The sequence below is a fragment of the Condylura cristata genome, unplaced genomic scaffold (assembly GCF_000260355.1).
Source record: "Condylura cristata isolate star-nosed mole 26May11 unplaced genomic scaffold, ConCri1.0 scaffold00030, whole genome shotgun sequence".
In the NCBI taxonomy this organism is placed as follows: domain Eukaryota; kingdom Metazoa; phylum Chordata; class Mammalia; order Eulipotyphla; family Talpidae; genus Condylura; species Condylura cristata.
This window is the reverse complement of record NW_004567131.1, coordinates 11,957,510-11,981,055: the sequence shown is the minus strand read 5'-3', so window position 1 is coordinate 11,981,055 and position 23,546 is coordinate 11,957,510. Positions and strand designations below refer to the sequence as shown.

General features: G+C 39.8%; 1 protein-coding gene across 2 annotated transcripts in view; it reads left to right on the top strand.

Moving 5' to 3' along the window:
- The window catches only part of LOC101635561 (prostaglandin F synthase 1-like), a 48,697-nt gene extending 25,363 nt beyond the window's left edge, over nt 1–23,334 (top strand). The window contains exons 1-9 of one of the 2 annotated variants that reach the window (XM_004691215.1): nt 10,930–11,016; nt 12,634–12,801; nt 15,417–15,533; nt 16,115–16,192; nt 17,395–17,517; nt 19,259–19,368; nt 20,147–20,312; nt 20,844–20,926; nt 23,292–23,334. In XM_004691215.1, the coding sequence (XP_004691272.1) occupies nt 10,930–11,016; nt 12,634–12,801; nt 15,417–15,533; nt 16,115–16,192; nt 17,395–17,517; nt 19,259–19,368; nt 20,147–20,312; nt 20,844–20,926; nt 23,292–23,334 (975 nt within the window). Of the gene's footprint in view, nt 1–10,929; nt 11,017–12,633; nt 12,802–15,416; nt 15,534–16,114; nt 16,193–17,394; nt 17,518–19,258; nt 19,369–20,146; nt 20,313–20,843; nt 20,927–23,291 lie in introns of those variants that run through there. The other variant, XM_004691214.2, reaches the window with a different exon arrangement.
- The last annotated feature ends 212 nt before the right edge of the window (nt 23,335–23,546 follow it).

Sequence of the window (23,546 nt, the reverse complement as noted above, 5' to 3'; positions counted from 1 at the left end):
TGAGGGCTGGTGACATAGCTTTGGGCAGATTACAGCTACCACCCAGCAACAGCTCCCACGAAGAACCCCCCAAGGCCTTGTTGTGGAATCCTTTGGAAAAACTTTTTGTTCTCCTGCCTTTGACAGTTTGGGGGTGTGATGGCAGGTTCATAAGTGTTAATGTCTGCTCTGATTCTTTGGAAGAAATGAAAGAAATGGCCCCAGAGATGACATGATACCACATCACACTCACTGTGTCCACTAAGAGGCAAAGTGCAAACTTTATCTAACCAAGTCTAGCTATACTGAAAAAGTTCCTGAGCTTGCTGTGGTGCCCCCCAAATTACACACAAATAGGGGGATACACATTATGGATATGGAGAAAAAAGGCCCCTGTCATGCCCGGACCCCAAGCCTACCCAGTTTCTGAATGCCAGCAAATGGGAGAAGAATCTGGCAGCCTTGGGCAAGTCCAGTAAGTCATTATTTCTGTAACGAGAGGCTATGTACTGAAGCAGCGGCAGGGTCAGCAAGCCAAACACACTCTTCTGGACAAGGAGTTCGACTACTTTATACTATACAAGAACAAAGCCAGGCAGGGCCAGTTGTATGCCCATAGCTGCACAGCTGACGCGTTTCCCCCTTGAATGCAGTCAAGGTTACGGGCTCTCTGCTCAGCCTCTGCTAAGTCTCGGGAAGGTCTCCGGCAGGAGACAAAGAGCCTGAGTTACTTCATGTTTCTCTAACCTCACAGCACTCTACATCCCTGTCCTCCTCTGGTTATGGCCCAGCTCCCCAGGAGAGAGGCTACAAAACCAAAAAGAAGTAAATATATCAAATTCAACTCTTGGGGCTTTTGCTGGTTGGTTGTGTCAATTTAGTCTGCTTACTTGGATTGTTTGCAACACTCAGCTTAAATTCTTAGACCTGAGGACTGTTACAAGTTCCTGGACAAATCACTATGACCCTACCACAATTGGATATGTTGAAAATGGAACTATTCTGAGTTTTCCTTAAAATTCCTCAGACCAACTTGTTTGTGTACAGCCAGCGCAAGACCTAGGTGAGCACGGAGGGAACTCACCATAAGACGCCGGGGCATATGCTGGGCCACTTGCAAAACCCTCATCACAGTGGAACACATTCTCTATGCCTGGTTCATGCTCTGTTGCCATACACCCAGATTGTCCAAGGTACCTTGATCTGAGACCAGGAACATGGCGTGACCAGGCTTAACCTGAGTTGTTTGACCCATCCTGGTGTTCCAGTTACATTGGCTTCCAATGTGCTTTCAGTAAACAGTGCTGTCAGACACAGAAATCTTTGCCTGAGCATATCAGATCTTTGACAAAGCTCAGTGGCCTCACTGATATTTGCAAGTCCATTCATTGATCCCATCAATGCCAGCTGTTCACCCAAACCGCTATTAGTAAATCTAAACTTTGGAGCCCTGTACCTGGGGCAGTCACCTAGGAAGACAGGAGCTGGCAGGAGCAATGACTACCCCAGATGGTGAGCTTACCAAGGAAGCTGATGGTGCCTCGGACGTCACTGGTGCTGTCCTTCCATTCCCTGGGACCACCAAGGGGTTCCCACTGAGACTTCTACCACGCACCTCTGAGCCTGGATGCCGCGATGGCTGACTTTCTAAATGGTTCTCTGTCTCTAGTCTTTCCAGGGCACTTGTACCGCTGAGCACTGTCCCTCATGATCAAGATTTCCACATAACTTCTGTCCACCTTCTTTGAGCTTATAACAAATCTACCCACAGACATTATCATGTTCTCTAGTCCAGGCGATCTCCTGGAGGGAAAGCCTGCTTGCTGTATATGTGAAAAATTACAGAATTACTTTTGGGCTGTAACGCCAAAAGGTCATGAGGCCTCCACGAATCTCACCAGTACGCCATCCCTTGCCTTACACTAGAGATTACCCTTTTCAGTACAAGGTCCCCACAAGTACCAATTGTCCCTGTTACACTGTAGATTACCCATCCCACATCTAGCTTCCACTGAACACACACTCTTTCACTAGTGTGTCAATCTCTAAATTAGGCCTCCACCAACACCCACTGTCTCTTTCCCATTAGGCCTTACCCAGAGAATAGGAGGTGCCCACTAACAGCCAAACTGTCTTATACAAGCAAGTCCCATCTTGCTACCACTAACAGTCACATTCTTTTGCAAATTTTTCTAGAGAGAGAATAATCCTTCCAATGAGGCCTCCACTGGCAGCCACATTCTCTCTTTAGCTCTACAGATGCCATTTCCCATATAAGAACTTCAGTAACGCTCTTGCTGTTGTGGGGAATACCTATGCATCGTGGGTGTCCCTGTTCCCCACTGTTGCTTTGCAGAATTGCAGACTGTCCACCCCAACATAAGCCTGGCTACACCCATCCTCTCTGGCATGAGAAGCTACTCATCTATTACAAGGCTCCCACAGACATCAATTCCCTCTCAGAATTTTCTCAGTTTTTCAAAAAGTGGGGAATACAACTATCCTCTACCCCAAGCAACTGTGTCATTGTCAGAGATATCCAGGGAAGAGAGAGAGGATGGAAGGCATGATGCCTTTTCAGGGGGCTTGCTCTTCTGTAGTCAGTAACGAACAGTTAGTAAAATAGTTTCTCTCATTGTTCATGCACTTGATTCCTATCACATTCATTGTTTTAACTCTCTCAATGGCAGACTTACTGTACTCATATTAGGACAGTCATTTGTTTCCAACTGGCTATACAGCCTGGATATGCTCTGAGTTTCCATGTGACATGAAGACCTGTTCCTGAAAGACAGGTCCAGGGTCCTCCCATATTCAAAAGCACAGTGTTCCTACAAAACCTTCCCTAAACCAAAGTGGTATAAAACAAAGAAGCAGTTATCACCAATTTATATGGAAAAATATCTGAGTGCTCCCAGACCGGAAGGACAACCTATCAAATCACACCAAATAACACATAGTATCTAAAATCACATTAACATGTAGTAAAAGCAGTAATGACAAAATAAATATCTGGTCTGTATGAAATGTTTACCTGAAAAGAACTAAGCATGGCCATTCCCCCTGCTAAAGGTGCTGCAGTTTCTAGAATGATCACTGCAGAGCTAAGTTTGAATGTAATTTTGATTTCGTACCTTAGATCCCTTGAATATCTTTCTTTTTTTTTGTTGTTGTTGTTTTTAAAAGATTATTTATTTATGCATATAAGAACTGGGGTATAGGCCAGAGGTTCGGGGTGAGGGGGGAAGGTGAGAGGATTTACCAGAGACAGAATGGGGGGCAGAACAGGCAGATCTAATGAAATACACTCCTGAGGGTGCAGTGGGGAGACAGGAGAGGTCTGCTGCGCCACGTGGGTCAGCTTCCTGGCTGGGGATCCAACTCATGCTGCAGTGGCTGCGGATAGATTTACAGTGCTGTACTTTAACCTGTTACACCACCAGGAAGAGCCCTCACTTGGATATCTTTCAGTAGTGAAGAATGGCCCTAAGGTAGATCTTTAGTAAATACAAAGTGTAAATATAAACTTTGAAAACAGGGAACACCTGTTTACTGTCAAGTTTTCACACTTTAAGGGGGGGGGGCGGTATAGTTTGCTATAACGAGCATCCGACATGATCTTTTTTCTTTTCCCTAACATTTAAAACTGCACTCAACTGCTTCCACTTGTGCGGGGGCCTTGAACCTGCAAGGCCGGGGAGTCAGGGCCCCAGGTCCGGCGAACAAAAAGAAATAGTCACACGCGTGTATCAGAACAAAGAGAGAGAGTTTATTTTGTTTTTATCTAGTTTATATAAAATACAAGAGGTGGGAGATGCAGAAGTCGGGCAGGGAGAAAGCCAATGGACACTAGACATGCAGGGATGTTTTGACGGCGGTGACTCTCGCGAGGGACAAAAATGGGCGAGAATGGAGCAGTGTTTTGATAATAGGTGCGTGAGAAAAGAAAGAGGAGAAGGTAAAGGTGGGGGCAGGGAGTTCTTCCCACATGCCTTTTACAACCCGGATGTTTTTCTCTATCCGGACTCCATTTTACCTTTTTATGACTGCTGACAGAGGCCAGATGCTGGCCTCGGTCCCCAACACACTTGGTATGATACATCATTTGGTCTATGACTTTAACTATGGCAGAGGACAGAAGTTAAAAATCAAAGGTCCAATGGTAATAAATACAAACTTGTTCTACAAGTTTTGCAATGCAAAAATCAACAGGCAGATTAGCAGGTAAAATCTTTCCAGTGCTGACTGGGAAATGTGTCTGTACTTTTTCATTCATGTTTATTTTTTGACACATCTTAGTATCTAAGCACCAAACTCTTAGAAAATAATTATCTGATGTAAAGATTCTTCCTTTCTAATACTGCACCATTTTCAGTAACTCAGGTGTAAATTACCATATATACCTCTGGGCCTTTTAGGTGATTAAATTGTTTTATCATTTGCTATATCTGTAATTTGATTTTAATAATTCCTGAATTTAAGTTTTTTATATATATAAAGAAAAATTATAAATATAGAATTTTAAAATAAATACATAAATCATCAGATTCATGATTTTTTTTTTTGCTGGGTTCCTCTATGCCTTCACTTCTCATGCAACCCTCACAATAATGCATGCTAATATTCTCATATGCATTTCCATGTTCTCACCATGCTCATTAATACATATTTATACAATTATAAATACAACATGAGGAAAGTATTTGTTATGTTTGTTATGATTTGACAGAACTGAATCCTAGTGTGCACTTTTACTTAGCAAATGGAAATTCCTCTAAGAGCACAGTATAACAAACAGGATATGGAATGAACACGATGTAATTTCTCACAGACTTTTCCATGGCTGGGTGTTCACTTGGGTCCTGGTGCTGCATGTAATATGTTAATATAAAATATTCTTATATATGTGCTTTTATTCTGGTGGGACCAGGATTTATGAGTTAAAGATATACTAAAACTTACATTTATAATCGTGAGATTGCCTTTGAAATTCAGTTTCACATAACAAGTTGCAGTGTATGAGCTATTATTTTTCATCTACTCTCCGACCCACAACAGACAAGATGACTCAGTTAATTATCCCCAGCCAGGTGGCTACAAATGGAAACCTCTTGGTTCATTTGTTCATTTGCTTTTCCCTACTACTAGTCAATCTAAACATTGCTCGTGTTACCAAGCAATGGGGTCTCTTCGTAAAGTGCACAGAGACCAATCTACTGTGACAGACACCAAATTCTGAGAGAAGGAAATCTTATTGCAAATCAACTGACAAGGACACCAGAGATAAATTCAAATTCGCACCTCTAGTTGAGAAAGGGCATGAGGCTATATGTGTTTGGGGCTCAGGGTTGAGAAAAAAAAAGAGTTAAATTTTGTTGGCTAAGGAGGCTACTGAGGGCAGAAAAAACACACACTTGACTGAAGGTCACTGGCTGGTAACAGAACCGTCACACATGGGGAAGGATGAAGAGGCTGTTCTTCAGGTACCTGGAGTTCTGAATTTCTGCCGGTGGACTCACCTCTCACCATTCCTCCTCTTCTGTATTTGAAGTGTCTTGGCTCCAGCCAGCCTTGCCCCTCTCTCCAAGGTTAGTTCTGTTTGCTGTGGCTGGGTCATCTGCAAAATAAGCTGTGACTACAAACTTGAAAACAGAAAGGGAGAAGGTGTTTTTTCTCTTGTGCTCTAGCATTTGAGAGTAATTTAACCATTTGACCTCACACTATAGTTATCTGGAATATTCTTCAAGGTGGCTTCTCTTTATAAGCTTTGTCAATTTTAAGAGATTATCTGTCTTTTGCTTTTCAATGATTAAGGGTTCTCTTAGATCATAATTACTAGTTTCCTTCCATATACCTTAAATAGTTATCATTTGTCTATTAAGTCAGTTGGTAATAAATTTTACAGTGCAAAACTTTTAATTTTTTATAGTCAAGTATCAAGTATATTTCTTCTTTTATAGCATTTGATTTTCTGGTATATTTAACAAGATTTTCTCATACAAATTGTTCTTTGGAACTTCTTGTAATTTTCTCCTCCATTTTTACACTTTAAATAGTATATATTCAGAATTTATTTATCTTTAGCATAAGGTGGGAAATTCATTCCTATTTTCATTGAAATGGAAAGGCATTTGTTCTAACATAATGTAATATTAAATAATTTGATTTCCCTCTGAATTGTACTACTACTCTTAATCATCTCTTTAATGCTCACAAACTGGGAATTTATAAAACTAAATATATTTAAATATGTTTAAATATATTTGAAATCTATAAATAAAACTGAATTCTGAATTTTCTAGTCCATTCCACTGCTATTTCTGTGTAACCTTATACCAATACCACTGCTTAGATAACACTAACTTTGTAAAAAGATATGAGGCCCAATTAATAAGTCTCTATCACTGCTTTTTCTTCTATCAGTTTTATCCCTTACATTAATTTCTCTGTATACACTTGAAAAAAATTTGTGTCTAATCAAAACAAAACTGGTGGAATTTGAAGATTAGTTTCATCGACATGTACATTATTTTTGAGAATTTGAAATTTAATAAACTTTTTTCCGTCAATCATTTTGCTTGTAGTTTCACTTGTTCAGATATTATTTTATGCTTTCCACAATATTTTATAGTTTTTTCCCCTTCTGTAGAAGCCCTACCATTCTTGCTAATTTATATATTTTGAATTTGTTATCACTGGGAAGAAAATATTTTATCTATTTCAATTTGGACGTGTTTGGCATATATTTTGTCTGCAATAAGTCCTCACTTAACATAATTGACATGTTCTTAGAAACTGCCTTTAAGTAATGAAATTTAAGGATTCTTCACTTAGCAAGAGTTAAGTTGCTATAATGTTTCTGGAACAAAAAGGTTAATTTAAGTTTATGGAACAGTAATCTGTATTCCTCATTCTTTTATAACCCAGTTCTATCCATTCATGGTGAAGGGGTCCTGAACCTCTTAAGGCAGACAGGGTGATCAAGAAGAGACACAACCCTAGGTAGGGTATCATTCAGTTTCAGGGTTCAAGTCTCTTTTCTCTCTCCCTCTCTTTCTCTCTCCAACTGGGACAGTTGGGACAAGCCAATGAACCTCATGTGCACATCTTTGGGGTATGGAAGAAAATCAGAGTACCTGGACATAACCCAAGGAGACATGGGGATACCATGTAAACTCCACACGACAGTGCCCCAACTGGGAATTAATAATTTTTTTCTCATCAATGTTATAATGACAGGACACTGAACAGAACTACGTTGTTCAAGGATCCTCTAGCTTTCCTAAAAACTCTGACCCTTAAACAAGTTGTTCCACCTCCATCCAAATTGTCCCAAATGGCATAAGTTTATCTTTTTTGATTGCGAGATGGAAAAATGTACAAAATGAAGAGTGATGTAAAATATATAATACTTCGGTCTGCTTACTTGCATAAGTGAAGCTATTTTAAAGACTACTGTCCGAGTCCGAAAGCATCAGAGTTAAACAATAACATCAGCATGTGGTGCAAATACTTAAAAATGGTCATAGTTAAATATGTGATCAGACTTCCTCATTCATTAAGATCAGAGGTCACTGTGAGGCAATACCCAGTTATCTATTTAATTAAAGTGAAAATTACAGGCTTCCAGGCAAATACAGAAAGTTATAAATTATGTCTTATCTCTCTTAATAGAAAAGACAGCTCTTCTAAGTAACCAGAGAAATTAATAATGAAATATAAGGACCTATTTTGATAAAATATTTTTTCCCTTTACTTGTGACTCATAGCAATTTACATTACCTCCAGATGTCACTTAGGCATATGACTTAAAAGACAAGTGAAAGGGGCCCTCCCTGGTGGCACAGCGGGTTAAAGCACAGCACTGAGAATCTAAAGCCGCTTCCGCATGAGTTCGATTCCCACCTGCCCCGGAGGTGACCACATGGCGCGGCAGACCTCTCCTGACCCGCCCGCTGCTCCCCTCAGCAGTGTACTTCATTGATCTGCCTCTTCTGCTCCCCATTCTGTCCCTGGTGAATCCTCTCACCCTCTGCATCTCTGGCCTGTACCCCAGTTCTGTATGAATAAATAAATAAATTTAAAAAAAAAAAAGTGAAAACCGGGCTCTCCCTGGTGACGCAATGGGTCAAACACAGCACTATGGAGCTATGGGGGGCAGCCACTGCAGCAGGAGTCTAATCCCCTGCCAGGGAGCTGACCCACATGGCGTGGCAGACCTCTTCTGTCTCTCCTGCTGCTCCCCTCAGCAGTATATTTCAGTGGATCTGACTATTGTGCTCCACACTCTGTCCCTGGTGAATTTTCTCATCCTCCATGCACTTCTGGCCTGTACCCCAGTTATTATATGCATAAATAATCTTAAAAAAAAAGGACAAATGAAAACCTCTTAAAGGCAGGCCAAAAGTCCCAGACTTTGTTGACTATTTCTAAGAAAATGTCTTCAGAAGATTAAAATTAAGGTGTAATTTTACTTAAGTACACTATTGATATTAAAGCTTATTTTAAAAACACTTGACACAAATTTGTTTACTCTTTTTCAACCAGATCACACACAAAGTTCTAATGATTCCTTTTCCACAAACCTATTATGTTTCTTTTTTACAGATTTTTAACTAAGTTTTCTTTCTCATTCTGAATCAGCCAGCTTTACATTATGACAAATTTTTCACACACAAACTACACTTTCATGCTTCATGTTGTTGCTGAGACCTGAAACTATTAAGGGAAAAAACCCATTTGGCCCATTCTAAAACAAATCTGCCCCCTCTCCCCCGGTCCCCCATAACAAGGTGAAGAAAGCACTCTAGTGTGCTCAAAGATCTTTAATTGGTAGAGGTTCAAAGGGGAGGGGAGAGAAAGAGAGGAAGGACAAACTCCCAGTCCAACTCTCCAGTCAGTCATGCCCAGGTGGGCAAAAGATCAGCAAAACAGGCCGAACCCAGAGCTGAACTCAGAGCATAAGTTGAAAGTACCTCCTGGCATCTGGTAGGGAAAAATAAGCAGTAGGTTGGGAAGGGTTCAAAAGGCTGGGAGAGGAAAGCACTGGAATTCACAATGTACCATCCATCTGGATAATCCACCCAAGGTTAAGATGATGGCTGCCACTATACTGTCTACCTGCCAAAGCAATCACACAACAAAGATTGAGGACTAGGAGTGGCCACCCACATGTATCCCCTCCTCCCTGTTACCACCACCTTCCCACCCACACAATCTACATGTATCTACCTCATTGTTTCCCTCTTCCTATCCTGGCAGTCTGGCATGCTGGGAATTGTAATCCAAGGTGTTTGAGGTATTGGCAGCAAGGAAAAGGGGTGGGGAAAATGGTGCCCATTCCTATAGCCACTGAAACACTCCTCCCCCTTTCATAGTGAGCCATTCTGTAACAATACCTATTTTTACTAAAGACATACATTCTACTTTCCTTGTATATAAAAATGTTTCCCTTTGTTATTCTTAGTAGTTTAAATTGCATGTATTAATTGGGATTCATAATCTTAAAAGTCTTAATTTCTACTGAAAATGAAGAAGTACACAATTGTGGAGTCTCTCTTATGCTAGCATTATATGGATGGGCAGACTTATTAAGTACATTTTGTAATTTCGAGAGGTATATCTTTTCCTAATAGTAAATCTTCCAATGAAACACCAAATATGTTTGTAGGACATTGCATTATCTTTACTTTTCTCTGTAACAAAGTCAAAAATAGGTAACAAAGTCAAAAGTAGGTAAATCTATGTTCACTAATTGTTCTGTGATTTTCTTTTTTGTTTTGTTTTGAATAGTTACCTCAATAAAAAAGAAAGGGAGAGTAGGAAAGGTAGGACAGGAGGGAAGAGAAGGGAGATTAGGATCTACTTTGTCTGGGACGATTTCATCCTGACTGTGCCAGACTAAAGATAACAACTCAAGCATGGAAATGCAAAAGGCTGACCCCTCCCATTTTGGGATTAATTCTGTGGTATTATTCGTCTTCCAGATCACTCCATGGGGTCACCCCATGCTGAGACCATATTTTTGCTTATCTCCTTCTTCCCGATACTGCTACCCTCATTTGCCTCCAAAGAGCACTCTTTCAATAAATCCTGTGCAAGTGAAAAAGAAAGTTTTACTTGAGATTCAAGACCACAGAACATATACACACTAACAGTTAATGGATGGGAAAAAATATCCCTCGAAAATGGTAATGGAAAGAGAACAAGGGTGCTATATCTACATTAGACAAAATGTTAATAGTCCTTACACCCAAAACTTTGTTTCAAGATATAAAGACAGACATTATATAATAATTATGTAATAATTAAAGGGTCAACCCACCAAGATACAAAAATTATAAACACACATACATTCAACATCAGAATACCTAATTGTAAAAAGCAAGCAGAAGAACTAAAGGGGAGCATAGCATCTGGGTCTGACACAAGCCAAGGATGCCCATATCAGTTCTATTCAATGTAGTACTGCAAATTTTAGTCAGAGTAGTCAAAAAAAAAAAAAGGAATTAGGGCCTCCCTGGTGGCCTAAGGGTTAAATCTGAGTGCTATCACAGCTGTGGCCTGAGTCTGATCCCTGGCCAGGGAGGTGACCCACATGGCACAGCAGTCCTCTCCTATCTTGCCCTTAGCAGTGTATTTCAGTCAATCTGCCTATTTTGCTCCCCATTCTTTCTCTGGTGAGTCCTCTCACCCCCTGCACCTCTGGCCTATACCCCAGTTCTCTATGCAAAAATAAGATATTTAAGAAATGAAAGAAAAAGGAATGAATGGCATCCAAGTCAGAAAGGAAAAAGTGCAATTATTTCTGTAGGTGATATGATCTTATATATAGAAAATCCTAAACGTGCAACAGCAAAAATCAAAAACAATTCTACCATTTTCTTCTATCTGCAGATTTCTTTTGGTCAAGAAGAAAACCAGTGTTAACTTAGCCACAAGAGTGAAGAGATGAATCAACTGAGACTTTTCTCTGTAAAACTGAATGATGGACACCTCATGCCTACGTTGGGATTTGGCACCTCGGCACCTAATAAGGTAGTCACAGGTGTTGGCGATGGAGGAGCAGCAGGCAAGGCTCCTGAGCAGAACCATCACTAAGGGAAGTTGAGGAATTCAATCAACCTCAATTTCCTCATTTGTAAGATGCTTCTCTCCAGGTTAGGTTACTTTATGCACTGAATCAATGCGTTTCAAATGTTAATGGCTATAAAAGCACCTAATGATCTTCCTAAAAATGCAGAGGTAGAAGCTCCAACTGGAGGCTCTAACAGACTCGATCAGGAATAGGGCTCAAACGTCCACATTTCTGACAAGTTGGTAAATGATTCTGATGCTGCTTGCCCAAGAATCATGCTTGGAGTGACACATGGGATTCATTAATTCAGGGGTGGGGAAGTCTGTTTTTGTTATTCTCACCTGCTGTGCAGCTGCAACCTTTCCACAGTATATTTGAATAAATGAAACCCAGCAGTCAGGTTACCATGTCCAGACTTCTCGGCAAGCTTGCTTGTGAGAAAGTGTCCTTGTAATTTCTAATACCCAAGTTTTTCCTGCCAACCATTAGACTACCCAGAGAAATCTGTGGCAAGAGGACCTGGAGAGTCAAGATTGATACTGGAGACAGTTTTGGTGGTCTGGGTAGACACAGTCTTAGAGATCTAGTTGCTATGATTGGGCCTGGGGAAAAGCCACGTGACATTTGAAAATCCTTTCTCTGTTTGGAAGCCTAAACTCCATGTAAGCTTTCTGGCGCTCAAACGGTGCAATCTTACAAGAGCACGTTGTCAATGCTTCTTGGAAGAAGTTTATAATGGTTCATGGAAAGCTGTAGGATTGAGTCTCCAGCATAAGCTCTACATGGCATATAATATTGTGGACTGCAGAAAGGAGGGGCATGAAGTGTTGCCTTCACTTTGACTTGCATCTTTAACTTGTAAACAATCTCCATGGGACTTATTAACTCATCAGCAGTTACAAATTAAAATACATTGAATGACTGAGTGAGGTAGTGAGGAGTATTAGAGAGAAAAAATTCTGGATAACCTCAGCAGTCTATTGTGCAACAGTAAGCAGCTAAGGAAAATAAAATTGTGAAGAAGTGTCCCCTGAGCACCCATCTAGAACCAAAAAATGAATTATGAGATATTTTTGAGTGAGAAGATTATTTTCTTTTACATATTTTTTCTTTCTCAAATGTTTAAAATGTCTCTCCAGGTTAAATGTTTCTCCAGGTTACACAGGTAAATCACTAATTTGTTCTATCTAAAATGTTTTCATTGTTTTGATGATTTCGGAATGTAAATCAATGTAGATCATGTATATAGATCACGTAGATATTATGAATCCAGACACAGAACTGGGGCCAATGAATGAACACACTGTGAGCAGCTTTTCCTGGTAGCTTGAAATTAGCCACGGTGGGAGTATTTACACCACAGAAATTGGCAAATTGGCAAATACAACAAATCAGGGTTTCTTTTCTTCAGAGTCAGTTACAAAAATTTTCCAGTGGCCGTAAATCAGCATAGCTTTGTGACCCCCTAGGTCTTGCCCTTCAGAACAGCAGTAGGTTCTGTTTGAGTAGCTCTGTGTATGGGGGGCACTTATCTATTCCTGAGTTAAGGAGGTCTTCATCTTTCCATGCTCTTGTAGGTTTCTAAGAGTCTGGCAGAAGAGGCCACCGAGATGGCAATTGATATAGGCTATCGTCATATTGACTCAGCTCACCTGTACATGAACGAAGAAGAGATTGGGAGGGCCATCCACAAGAAGATTGCCAGCGGTACTGTGAAGAGAGAGGACCTATTCTGCACCTCAAAGGTGCTGTGTATAGTTGAATATGTATCTGTGAGAAACCCACTCTTAGCTTAAGAGTTTCTTGTCAAATTCTCTTCTTATTTAATTTTCATTCAATTTCAGACCACGCAGTATGGGAAGATGAAATAATGACATGGTGGCTAGAAATAGGGTTCTGCAATCAGATTCCCTACATTTAAATCCAGCATCTGCCACTACCAAAGTGTATGACCTTGGTTGGGCAGGCTACTTAAACTTGGTGCTTCAATTTTCCAAGCTATAAAATGAAGATCTCATGGAATTTTTATGACTAGCGCCTGTGTAGTTTTTATGAAAGTATTTAATGTATTTTAAATGCTATGAAATTCTAGCTGTTATTATTATCACATTTTATAGACTCTCAGCTATGAATTTGGACTTTCTAATAACCTATACTTAAATTTAACAAAGTCACTTAATATTTCCTTTTCATCATTTTGTACTAAGGCAACATTGTTCACAATACTATATGATACAAATTCAAATAATTTCAGATGTACATTACTACATCATATCCACCACCAAAGCACTAATAATCCTCCCCCTTAGTCCACTGAACCACCCCCATTTTATTAAAGTGACTTCATGCTTTTTAGTTACAGTATGAAGAATCAATTTAGCTAGACAGTGTGAGTTTTGGAGGTTGTGATCAAATTTTAGTGCTTTAACATTTTTTTATAATTGTCTAAAATTTATTAACTAAAGCATGTGAACAATGGTCCTCATATCTCAATCTATTACATGGTCTATTTCCAATAAAATAGAAAAAAATAATACCATGGAACTGATGAGGATGAAAGTAATGTTAGTAAAAGTACTTATGTAAATTTTTACATCAAGAACTACTTCCTCTTAATATTCTCCAAACAAAATGACACCTTTTCTAACACAAAGAAAACACATATTTTAAGTCAGAATGGAATGGGAACCCAAAAGGATTGCTTCCATTTTGTGCAATGAACTATCCACTGCTAGAAAAAGAAATTAAATTTGAAGTGAAATAACCCAAGAGTTGAGGCCCATGTAATCCAGAAATGCACCCATGCAAGCTGGTCTGACAGTGGTGTTTCCTCCTTCTGCCCCAGACGTGGCTTCACATGACATCAGATGGTGGTACCGTGACAGCACTGGCCTTCCCATTCTCATCTTTTAATCCTTTTTTTTTTGTAAGATTCTTTTGTTTCCTTTAGTGATTTTTTTTTATTTTATAACAGTTTATTTTTACATTCATTTTGTACATTTTTTTTCCATCTCAATTGTAATCCCCATGGGTTTCCCGTCACCAAGTCACCCGCGTGCCATCACCATAATCCCTTGCACTTCCCTCCCCACCCCCCACCCCCCGTTTTTGATCCCATTACCCACTCCACCCCTGCAAAATGTCTCTGGTATATGGTTGTTCATTATTTTTGTTATTTTCTCGCCTGGTCCATTATACTCCTGCTATGAGTGAAACCATCCGGTATTTTTCTTTCTCTTTCAGGCTTATCTCACTAAGCATGATCTTTTCCAGCTCCATCCAAGTTGCCACAAAAGACATGTGTTTCTCTTTTTTGGTTGCTGAGTAATATTCCATTGTATATATGTACCACATCCAGTGATTTTTTTTTAAGATTTATTTATTTATGCATACAACTGGGGTTCAGGCTAGAGGTACAGGGTGGTGAAAGGATTCACCAGAGACAGAATAGGGAGCAGAACAGACAGATCGACAGACTGCTAAGGGGAGCAGCGGGCAAGACAGGAGAGGTCTGCTGCGGCATGTGGATCACCTTCGTGGCTGGGGATCGAACTCTCACTGAAGTGGTTGCTGCCAGCTTGCAGTGCTGTGCCTTAACCCACTGCACCACGTGGCAGGGCCTCCTTTAGTGATTTTTTTTTTAAAGATTTATTTATTTGTGCATACAAAGCTGGAGTACAGGTGAGAGGCTCAGGGGCAGCGAGAGGCTTCACCAGAGACAGAGTGGGGAGCAGAACAGGCAGATTGACGAAGTACACTGCTGAGGGGAGCAGTGGGCGGTCAGGAGGGGTCTGCAGCGCCATGTGGTCACCTCCGGGGCAAGCAGGGATAGAACTCATGCGGAAGTGGCTTTAGCTTCTTAGTGCTGTGCTTTAACCCGCTGGCACCACCAGGGAGGGCCTCCTTTAGTGATTTTAATGTAATTTTCTTTATATTATTACTTCTTAATATGATGCAATAAAAGCATCCCCCCATAAGTTCCTAGTATGTCTTCTTTTCTTTGGAAAACCTATTTAAAAGAGTTAAGACAGAATTTCCTGAATTACAATCCCAGCCAGTCTACCTCAGACAGTGACTTAACTGCTTAAGGTAAAGCCCAGGACAGTTTTTTTGCACAAAAAAATATAATACTTATAGTCTAAAGTTGAGAACCCTGTATAGGACCATAGTTTCATTTTTTACATATTGTCTTAATTCAGTCTGAAAGTCAGCTATATGATGATTACGAGTTTCAAAGAGTGACTTGTCACTTCCCATGAACTGTCAGTGGGTTTTTGGTTGTTTGTTATTTTTATTTTATTATTTGCTCCTAAAGATTCTTAGAAGATGTGATCCCATACTCTTCTTTCTGCCTCTCCAGCTGTGGAGTACCTTTTTACGTCCAGAATTGGTACAAACTGGCCTGGAAATGACACTGAAGAAACTTCAGCTGAGCTATTTGGATCTTTATCTTATTCATTTCCCAGGAGGTCTGAAGGTTAATTATTTTACTTTGGTTATCAACATAAAAATAAACACCTGAGTATGGGAGAAGATAGTTTGCAAATGCATATAATAGATTAAGATCCCCCTTTTTTTGCTTTAACAATTTCCATCTCAGATCACTATGCCAGTCCCAGAGTGACAAGGAGTCACAGATCTCAAGTCATCGCTCAGTCTTGTGGACTCCTTCTATTTTCAAGAGTCTCAACCCCATGCCCACTGGTGTCTGGGGAATGGCTAATATGGAGGCCAGTGGACATTCCCAAAATGCAGTGAGGATAACACTCAGCAAGTGGCATTCAACTTGCAGGGGTGGGCAAGCTCATCCCACAGGGTTCCATGGCTCCTCCCGGCTTGCTCTTTTTCTGGGTCCTGGGTGTCTCAAGTTGGTCCTGACACAAACAGTTAAAACATTTCCGGAAGTGTTCTGCCTCAACATACTTCCTTTCCTTTTAGCCTAACCTTGCAATGCTTTTCTAGAATAAGAATGGATTGTTCCATTAGCCCCAAGGGCCATGGGCTACAAACAGCTTGACTGAGAGTTCATACAAACTCTCCTTTTTTCCTGTGTTTCAGCCTGGGAAGGAGCTTATCCCCATGGATACACAAGGAAATGCTATTTTTGACAGAGTGGATATCTGTGCCACGTGGGAGGTAAGTACAAGTTCAAAGGGGCCATGTCTGTGTATCAGGGGAGAGGGGGCTGGTGAGTATTCAGGATCTAGTTCTGTTCTTCTCCCTGGGTAGAGTCTGATTGTCCTTTTGCCTTGGTTTTTACATTTCCCTTGTTTTTAAATTGTTCAATAATACTTACTGAGTGCCTATGATGCACTCAGTAGTCTCAAACTCAGGAATTGTCATAGAAGAAAACCAAGGTCTCTGACCCCCACAAGTGGCAGGTGCTCTGAAAGGGATGGAGGTGTGGGAACTGCAGACTGAGTAGGAGAACTGAAAAGCACATGCCACCATGGACTTGGGTTCAAACAGGCAATTTAAAGAAAGTGGGTAGACTAGACCTCTTCGTGAAGAGAGGAGATGAAAGAACTGACTATGTGGCTATCTGAAGGAAGAGAGACATAGGCAGAAAAAAGGTCAAGTCAAAAAAAATTAAAGATTTATTAATTTATGTACAGGCCAGAGGTGAAGGGGTGGTGAAAGATTTCACCAGAGACAGAGGGGAGCAAAAGACGCAGACTGACCAAAATACACTGCTGAGGGGAGCAGTGGACAGGACAGGAGAAGTCTGTCATGCCATGTGGGTCACCTCCTTGGCCAGGGATCGAACTCACTGATATGGCTGCAGCTAGCTTCACAGCACTGCACTTTAACCCTCTGCGCCACCAGGAAGGACCCTCAAGTCAAAATTTTTAAGGTGGGAGAGAATTGACAATGTTCAAGAAACAGCAAAGGGCTGTGTGTGACTAGAACAGGGGAGCCTGTTGGCTTCTAATAGGAAATAAGTTCACAGAGAAAACAAGCAGTGGCAGCCTGGTGCAAGGACGTGGCCACCTGCCTGTTGCCCACGTTGCACCTGGCTCTATTTTAAGTACATTCAGTCACAGCAGTGACAGGTTTGCCAGTGCTTCGTCAGATACCCCTAGGTATTCAGCTAAAGATCACGTGGGCTCCTTTATTCTTCTTGGCTACTTGCATTTTTCCCTACTCTAACTTCTTACCATTTTTTTCTATTGTTTTTCATCTACTTCCTTCCCAGTCAGTACCAGTTTTATGTTTTGATGTCTGCATCTTTAGAGGTTTTCTTTCTCCTGCCCTGTTTCATATTTTCTCCCATTCCCAGGCCCACCTTCAACATGATGCCATTTCTACACTTCTCCTAACCATCCCTTCCTCCCCAGATCCTGGAAAAGTGCAAGGATGCAGGACTGGTCAAATCCATTGGTGTGTCCAACTTTAACCACAGGCAGATAGAGAAAATCCTCCACAAACCAGGACTTAAGTACAAACCTGTTTGTAACCAGGTGAGCCCCGCCCCAACCCTCTTCTGAATTTCTTTTTCCTTCTCCTCTTTAGTTTACTCCTTCCTTGTTTCAACAAGAACACCAAAAGTGTTCTTTCATATATATTTGCACCTTTGGATATCAACTTCTTCAAGAAACAGAATGCATCTTAAGTTGTTGGAGATGATTCTCAAGGCCAAAAAAAGAGAAAAGATCAGTGGGTCTTGGAACCAAGGCAGGGGTTCTTGAAAAGGAAAAGAGGAATGAATAAGTAAAGTACAAGGGATTTTTAGGGCAGTGAAAAAATTCTGTATGGTGTAGTAATAGGTACTTGTCATTACACATTTGTCAAAACCCAGAGAATATACAATATCAAGAGTGAACCCTATAGTAATATGCCAATATTGATTCACAAATATATCCTATTCATACAGGATGCAAATAATAGGAGAGTCTGGAGTTGGGGAGGGGAGGAGAGAGTTTTAAGAACTATGTCATTTCTTTTTTTAAAAGTGGTTTTTTTTTTTTTGAAGGTTTTTACTTATTTATGCATACAGAACATGGGTGCAGGCCAGAGGTGCAGGGGCAGTGAAAGGATTCACCAGAAAGAATGGAAGCAGAACAGGCAGATTAACAAAGTACACTGCTGAGGGGAGCAGTGGGTGGGTCAGGAGCGGTCTGCCGCACCATGAGGGTCACGTTGGGGCTGGAGATAGAACTCACACTGAAGCGGCTGTGGCTATCTTGCAGTGCTGTGCTTTAACCCATTGCACTACCAGGGTGGGCCAGAACTTGTAGTTTCTGATTGCTTCTTCCTGTAATCCTAAAATTGTTCTACAAAAATAAAGTTGATCTATCTACTTTTAAGTACACTCACCTCTAGTGCCCAGAGCTAAGAGGGCCTCCAGATCACCAAGGCTATGGCAGTGGTCTTGCTTCACATATCATCCAGACAGGAGAGCAGAAAAGTAGCTAAAATTTACTGCAAAAGGTTCTAGACTTCTGATTCTTCATGTTCATAGAAAAACTAGAAAGTAAGATTAGAGCGCCTTGTACAACATTTTATAGCACAGACACCTCTTTTATGAGTTATGTGTGAATATCACAACACAAATAAATGTTTCTGACTAATACAATTAGCAATTTATTTCTACCTGCTGGCAAAGAGCTAGAAGCATTTCCAAATGCCTAGCACATAGGGTAAGACTGAGGCTTGGGGGTGGGTTTGGGCTCAATGGATTAGAGCAGATCTGTTTTTGGAAGAGCTTAAAGGTCAAGTAAGGGCATACAATGTGGTGGGTAAAAAGGAAGCATTCTAGTTTCTGGAACCAAAGAATGGTCTAATGAAAAAAATTCCTGAAATTTCAAGGACAACATATTGGTTTCTAAGCACAGATGAAGAGAATAGACAAATAGAAGGAGAGCTGAGTAATGAACAAACAGAAGCAAAAACTGATGCCTATTATGTATGAAAAACAAATGAGCAAGACCCAAGAATGTCACCACAGTTTCCAGTCTGAAAGATTGTGAATATCTGTTGATCCTGTAATCTGAACTTGACCCCCATAAACACAGAGCTAAATAATGTTTTCTATGCTATCTCTGGGCAATAAGCTAGTTATGTTTCTGGGAGCTCTGTTGGCTGATGGTCATGGGCTGGCATGTGTAGCTGGCACTCTTAAATAATTGATACTGTGCAATCAACATGGTGTGTTCCTCATGAGTCTGGTGCTGGCGGTCCTCTAATCCAATACTTCTACAGGTGGAATGCCACCCTTACCTGAACCAGCACAAACTTCTGGAGTTCTGTAAATCCAATGACATTATCTTGACTGCATTTGCTGCCTTGGGATCCGATGCAAGAAAGGACTGGTAATCTTATCCAAAAATTATTCTAATTGTAGATCTGAGCCTTCTGGAGTCATTTCCCCATTGTCTAGTAGGATTAAGGAGAGACAGGAAATAATTAATCTTTGTAAAACTTGCTACCTACCTAGCCCAGACTTGTAAGGATTGTAAGGATTCAGTATAGCAACTGAACAATAAAGTAATAAAGTTACTGTTTAAAATATATATCTATCAATAATTCAAAAGTCTTGGCCAAAGGAAGTCCAAGCCATATTTGGATTCTTAATGGCGGAATAATATGAAAATAGTAACAACTTATGTAAGCTGTAGTTTCTTTAATTCCTCAAGAAGAATAAAATTATGTGACAAAATTGAGAGAATTAATTGAAGGAATTTTTTTTGAAACAGCAAACTAATTTATATGATTGGTTCTTTATATTTATAAGTATAAATATAAAATATAAGTATAAATATAAACATTTAGAATTAATTTGTATAGGTTATTTATAGTTACTGCATTCTTACTTTGGACAACCATTGTTCTCTTCTTGATTTATTCAATCATGTACACAGTTTCTCAGCAATGTTTAAATGAAAAAGCCTGAGTTTCCCTTCCTGCCTTAATTGCTCTTGCCCTTCCCCTTCCTGGATATGCCAAAAGCAGCAAGATAAATATTAAGGCAATCAGAGGAGAGTAAGGACGATTAATCTCTCCTAGAGGATTAATCTCTCCTAGCCTGACTAAACAGCCCTGAGGTAAAATGGATACTGGCATACAGAGCACCTCTGGCTTTTTTCCCAGGGTGACCAAGAATAAGCCGCCCCTCCTGGAGGATCCAGTGATCAAAGCCATTGCTGGAAAGCACATGAGGACTTCTGCCCAGGTGGCCCTACGCTACCAGCTTCAGCGGGGCGTGGTGGTCCTGGCCAAGAGCTTCAACGAGAAGAGAATCAAAGAGAACTTCCAGGTACTGGGTAGGGCTGTGGGCAACATTTTCCCCAGGTATGTGGTTATTTGTGAGGCTCTTACAGTATGTTGAAGCTTAAGGTCATCTCCCTGTACACCGTGTGCATATTTAACTATGGTATCCCGCAGCTGCTACAGGAAGGAACATAGTGATGGGAAAGAACACTAAACGTAGGGTAAGGTTTGGATCCGAATCTTGCTTTTTTCCTGACAGTAAGACCTGGGGAAATCATCACTTGATTTCTTTAGCTGCAAAATGAAGGAGCAAATCAGATGAGATTTGGGCTCAAAAGTCTCTAGAATTCCTTTATTACAGCCATAGTCACTCAATAGAAGCCCTCAGGGCAATCTGAATTGCCAGTTATCTGAACGGGTAAATGCTCATGAATTTTGTCAGGGAATGAAACCCAGATTCATGACAACTGTCTCATAAAAACCTACCTAAATTGCTACATAGCTATGTATATTTTTGTTTCTGTGTGTTGAGTACTTCTTCAGGAAAACTGAACTGTTTGTCTCAAATTTCTGATAGGTGTTTGATTTCCAGTTGTCACCAGAGGATATGAATAAACTAGACAGCTTAAACAGAAACATTCGCTATCTGGAAGATCTTTTGTGAGTAACTCATTCCATTGTCCAAGCTGCAAGCAGGATAGTGAAGGAATTCAGTTTACTCCAGTCCACTCTTGCTGTTTCTCTTAGGAAAGTTGTTGGAAAATAGTTTTCTTTAAAGGAAATAAATTAAAACAGGAATAAATTAAGTAGAAATTAAAAAAAAAAACAGTAAGAGATCAATGAAACCAAATGGTAGTTCTTTGGAAAAAAAGACAAGTCTCTAGCGAGGCTCACAAAGAAAAAGACAGAGAAAATGCAAAGAAATAGGTTCATATTTGAAAGAGGAGAAAAGTTACAACAGACACAGCAGAAATCCAAAGGACAATTAGAGACTACTATGAACATTTATATGCAAAAAAGTTCAACAATCACAAGCTCTTAGAATTATACAATTTCCCAAGGCTGAATAAAGAAGAAATGGAAAATCTGAACAAACCAACTACAAGCAAGGAAATTGAAATAGTAATCAAAACTCTTCCAAAAAACAAAAGCCCTGAACCAGATGGTTTCACAAGCAAATTCTTACAAATGTTCAAAGATGAACTAATACCTATCTTGATTTTAAAAAATTGAGAAAGAAGGAATACTTCCAAATACATTTTACAAGACCAACATCATACTAACACCAAAACCAAACAAAGACACATACAGAAAAAGAAAACTACAGGCCAATCTTCCTAAACAACACAGATATTAAAATTTATCATAATAAAATTTTAGCAAACCAAATCCAACAATGCATCAAAAGGATTATACATGACTAAGTGGGATTTATTCCAGGGATACAAGAAAGGCTCACTATCCAAAAATCAGTTAACATAATTTACCACATCAACAAAAAGAAAAATGATAATCACATGATCGTATCAACAGATGCTAAGAAAGCATCTGACAGAATTCAACATCTATGATCCTTCTCATGTTCTTTGTAGGTGTCTCCTTATCAAACTGATCTCTTAACTCTGGAGTGATCTACTTCTCAATCCTTGGGCCTCTTTCCTATTTACACTCACATCCAATCTCATGCTTTAAACAGTACCTACATATAAGCTTCCAAAGACATATACAGCCCAGGCCTAAGTCCAGACCCTGGATCAAGACTTGTATGTCCATCTACTCAACTCCACTAGGGTGTCTAATAAGCACCTAAAAGTTGGCCATGTAAACTGAACTCATACACACCAAATATGCTTATATGGAAGCCATCTGATTGAGTAACTGATTGCTACTGGTTCTTTGTGCTTCTGTGCTTCATCTGCATAGGTTCAAAAGAGGGTACAATTAAATAACTGCTTTTCATGGTATTTGCAGCCTCACATCCTGCTCAAAGGCCACATTCCATAAAAAATCTACAAGGCTGGCAAGATACTCCCTCCCTCATATTCTTGCCTCCACATCTTACTACTCTGTCCTTTTGACTCCAGTGCAAAGACACAGGGTCCTTGCGATTTCTCACCTATGCCATACCTGTCTCAGGGCCTTTGCACTGGATGGCCTTTTGCTTGGAATATTCTTCCTCTAGATGGCTGAGCATTCACCCGTTTACCTCTTTTAAGTCTTAACTCAAGTAGCACCTCTGTAATAACTTATCTGTCACTCTATGTAAAAATGCCACTGCTTCCTCTCTTGTCTGCTTAATTTTCCTCTTAACCCTTATCCCTAATTAATACCTCATAACTTATTAATTAAATTAGTGTATTTTCTGTTTACTATAGAATATTAGATTCCAAGGGAAGGATTTTTAAAAAACTACTCTCTTCCTGAGTAATAAACAAGAGTTGTTTGACTGAGTAATATAATAAATGACAGCGACAAGACTAAGGGAGAGAAGCAGGCAGTAATCATTATCAGTATCCATAACTGATACCTGCTAATATCAGCTATCGTGTAGCAAAATTATTACTAGATATAAGACATATCAAAAGATTTCTGTCTATATGATAGATACTTGTTAGTGGAAGTTCTGTGTTGAGGTGATTTTACAGTATTCTCCATCTCTAAGACTAATGCTTAAATTTTTATCTAGTAAAATGAAATATTTGTTAACTTTATATATTAAGCCAGTTTGGCATTGTTTTCATTTCTGTCCTTCTGGGTGCTTAAAGTATCATCATAAATAGTTCATCTCCTTAAGTTTAAAGATAAATATTTATTTGTGTGTGTGTCCATATGCATATATTATTTCTTACAGTGCACTCATTTTAGTATAATGCAATGACAGTATGTTACTATCCCCCTAGTTGGATTTTTAACTCTCCAAAAGGAAGATCACATTAATTTTCATATTTAAGCCAAATTAAAAGAAACGTATGCTTTCTCAGTCCAAAAACAGTTACTTGTCTAAGATACTGTGTCCATATTTTAGATTTGCTCAGCATCCAGATTATCCATTTAATGATGACTACTAGCAACAGTATCGATGGTAACTCCAGAATTCTTTAATTTTGGTTGCTGAATGGAGAATATCTCAAGAAACATTCCCTGTTGATTCCACGTCATTTAGCCTCATCAGTCACAATCTGGTGGAAGTTACAGGATCATGAAATAAACACAATCTTTATTCTACAAAGTAAAGATAATCTCCAACAACCTCACTACTGCTGTTCAGCCTTCTTAAATT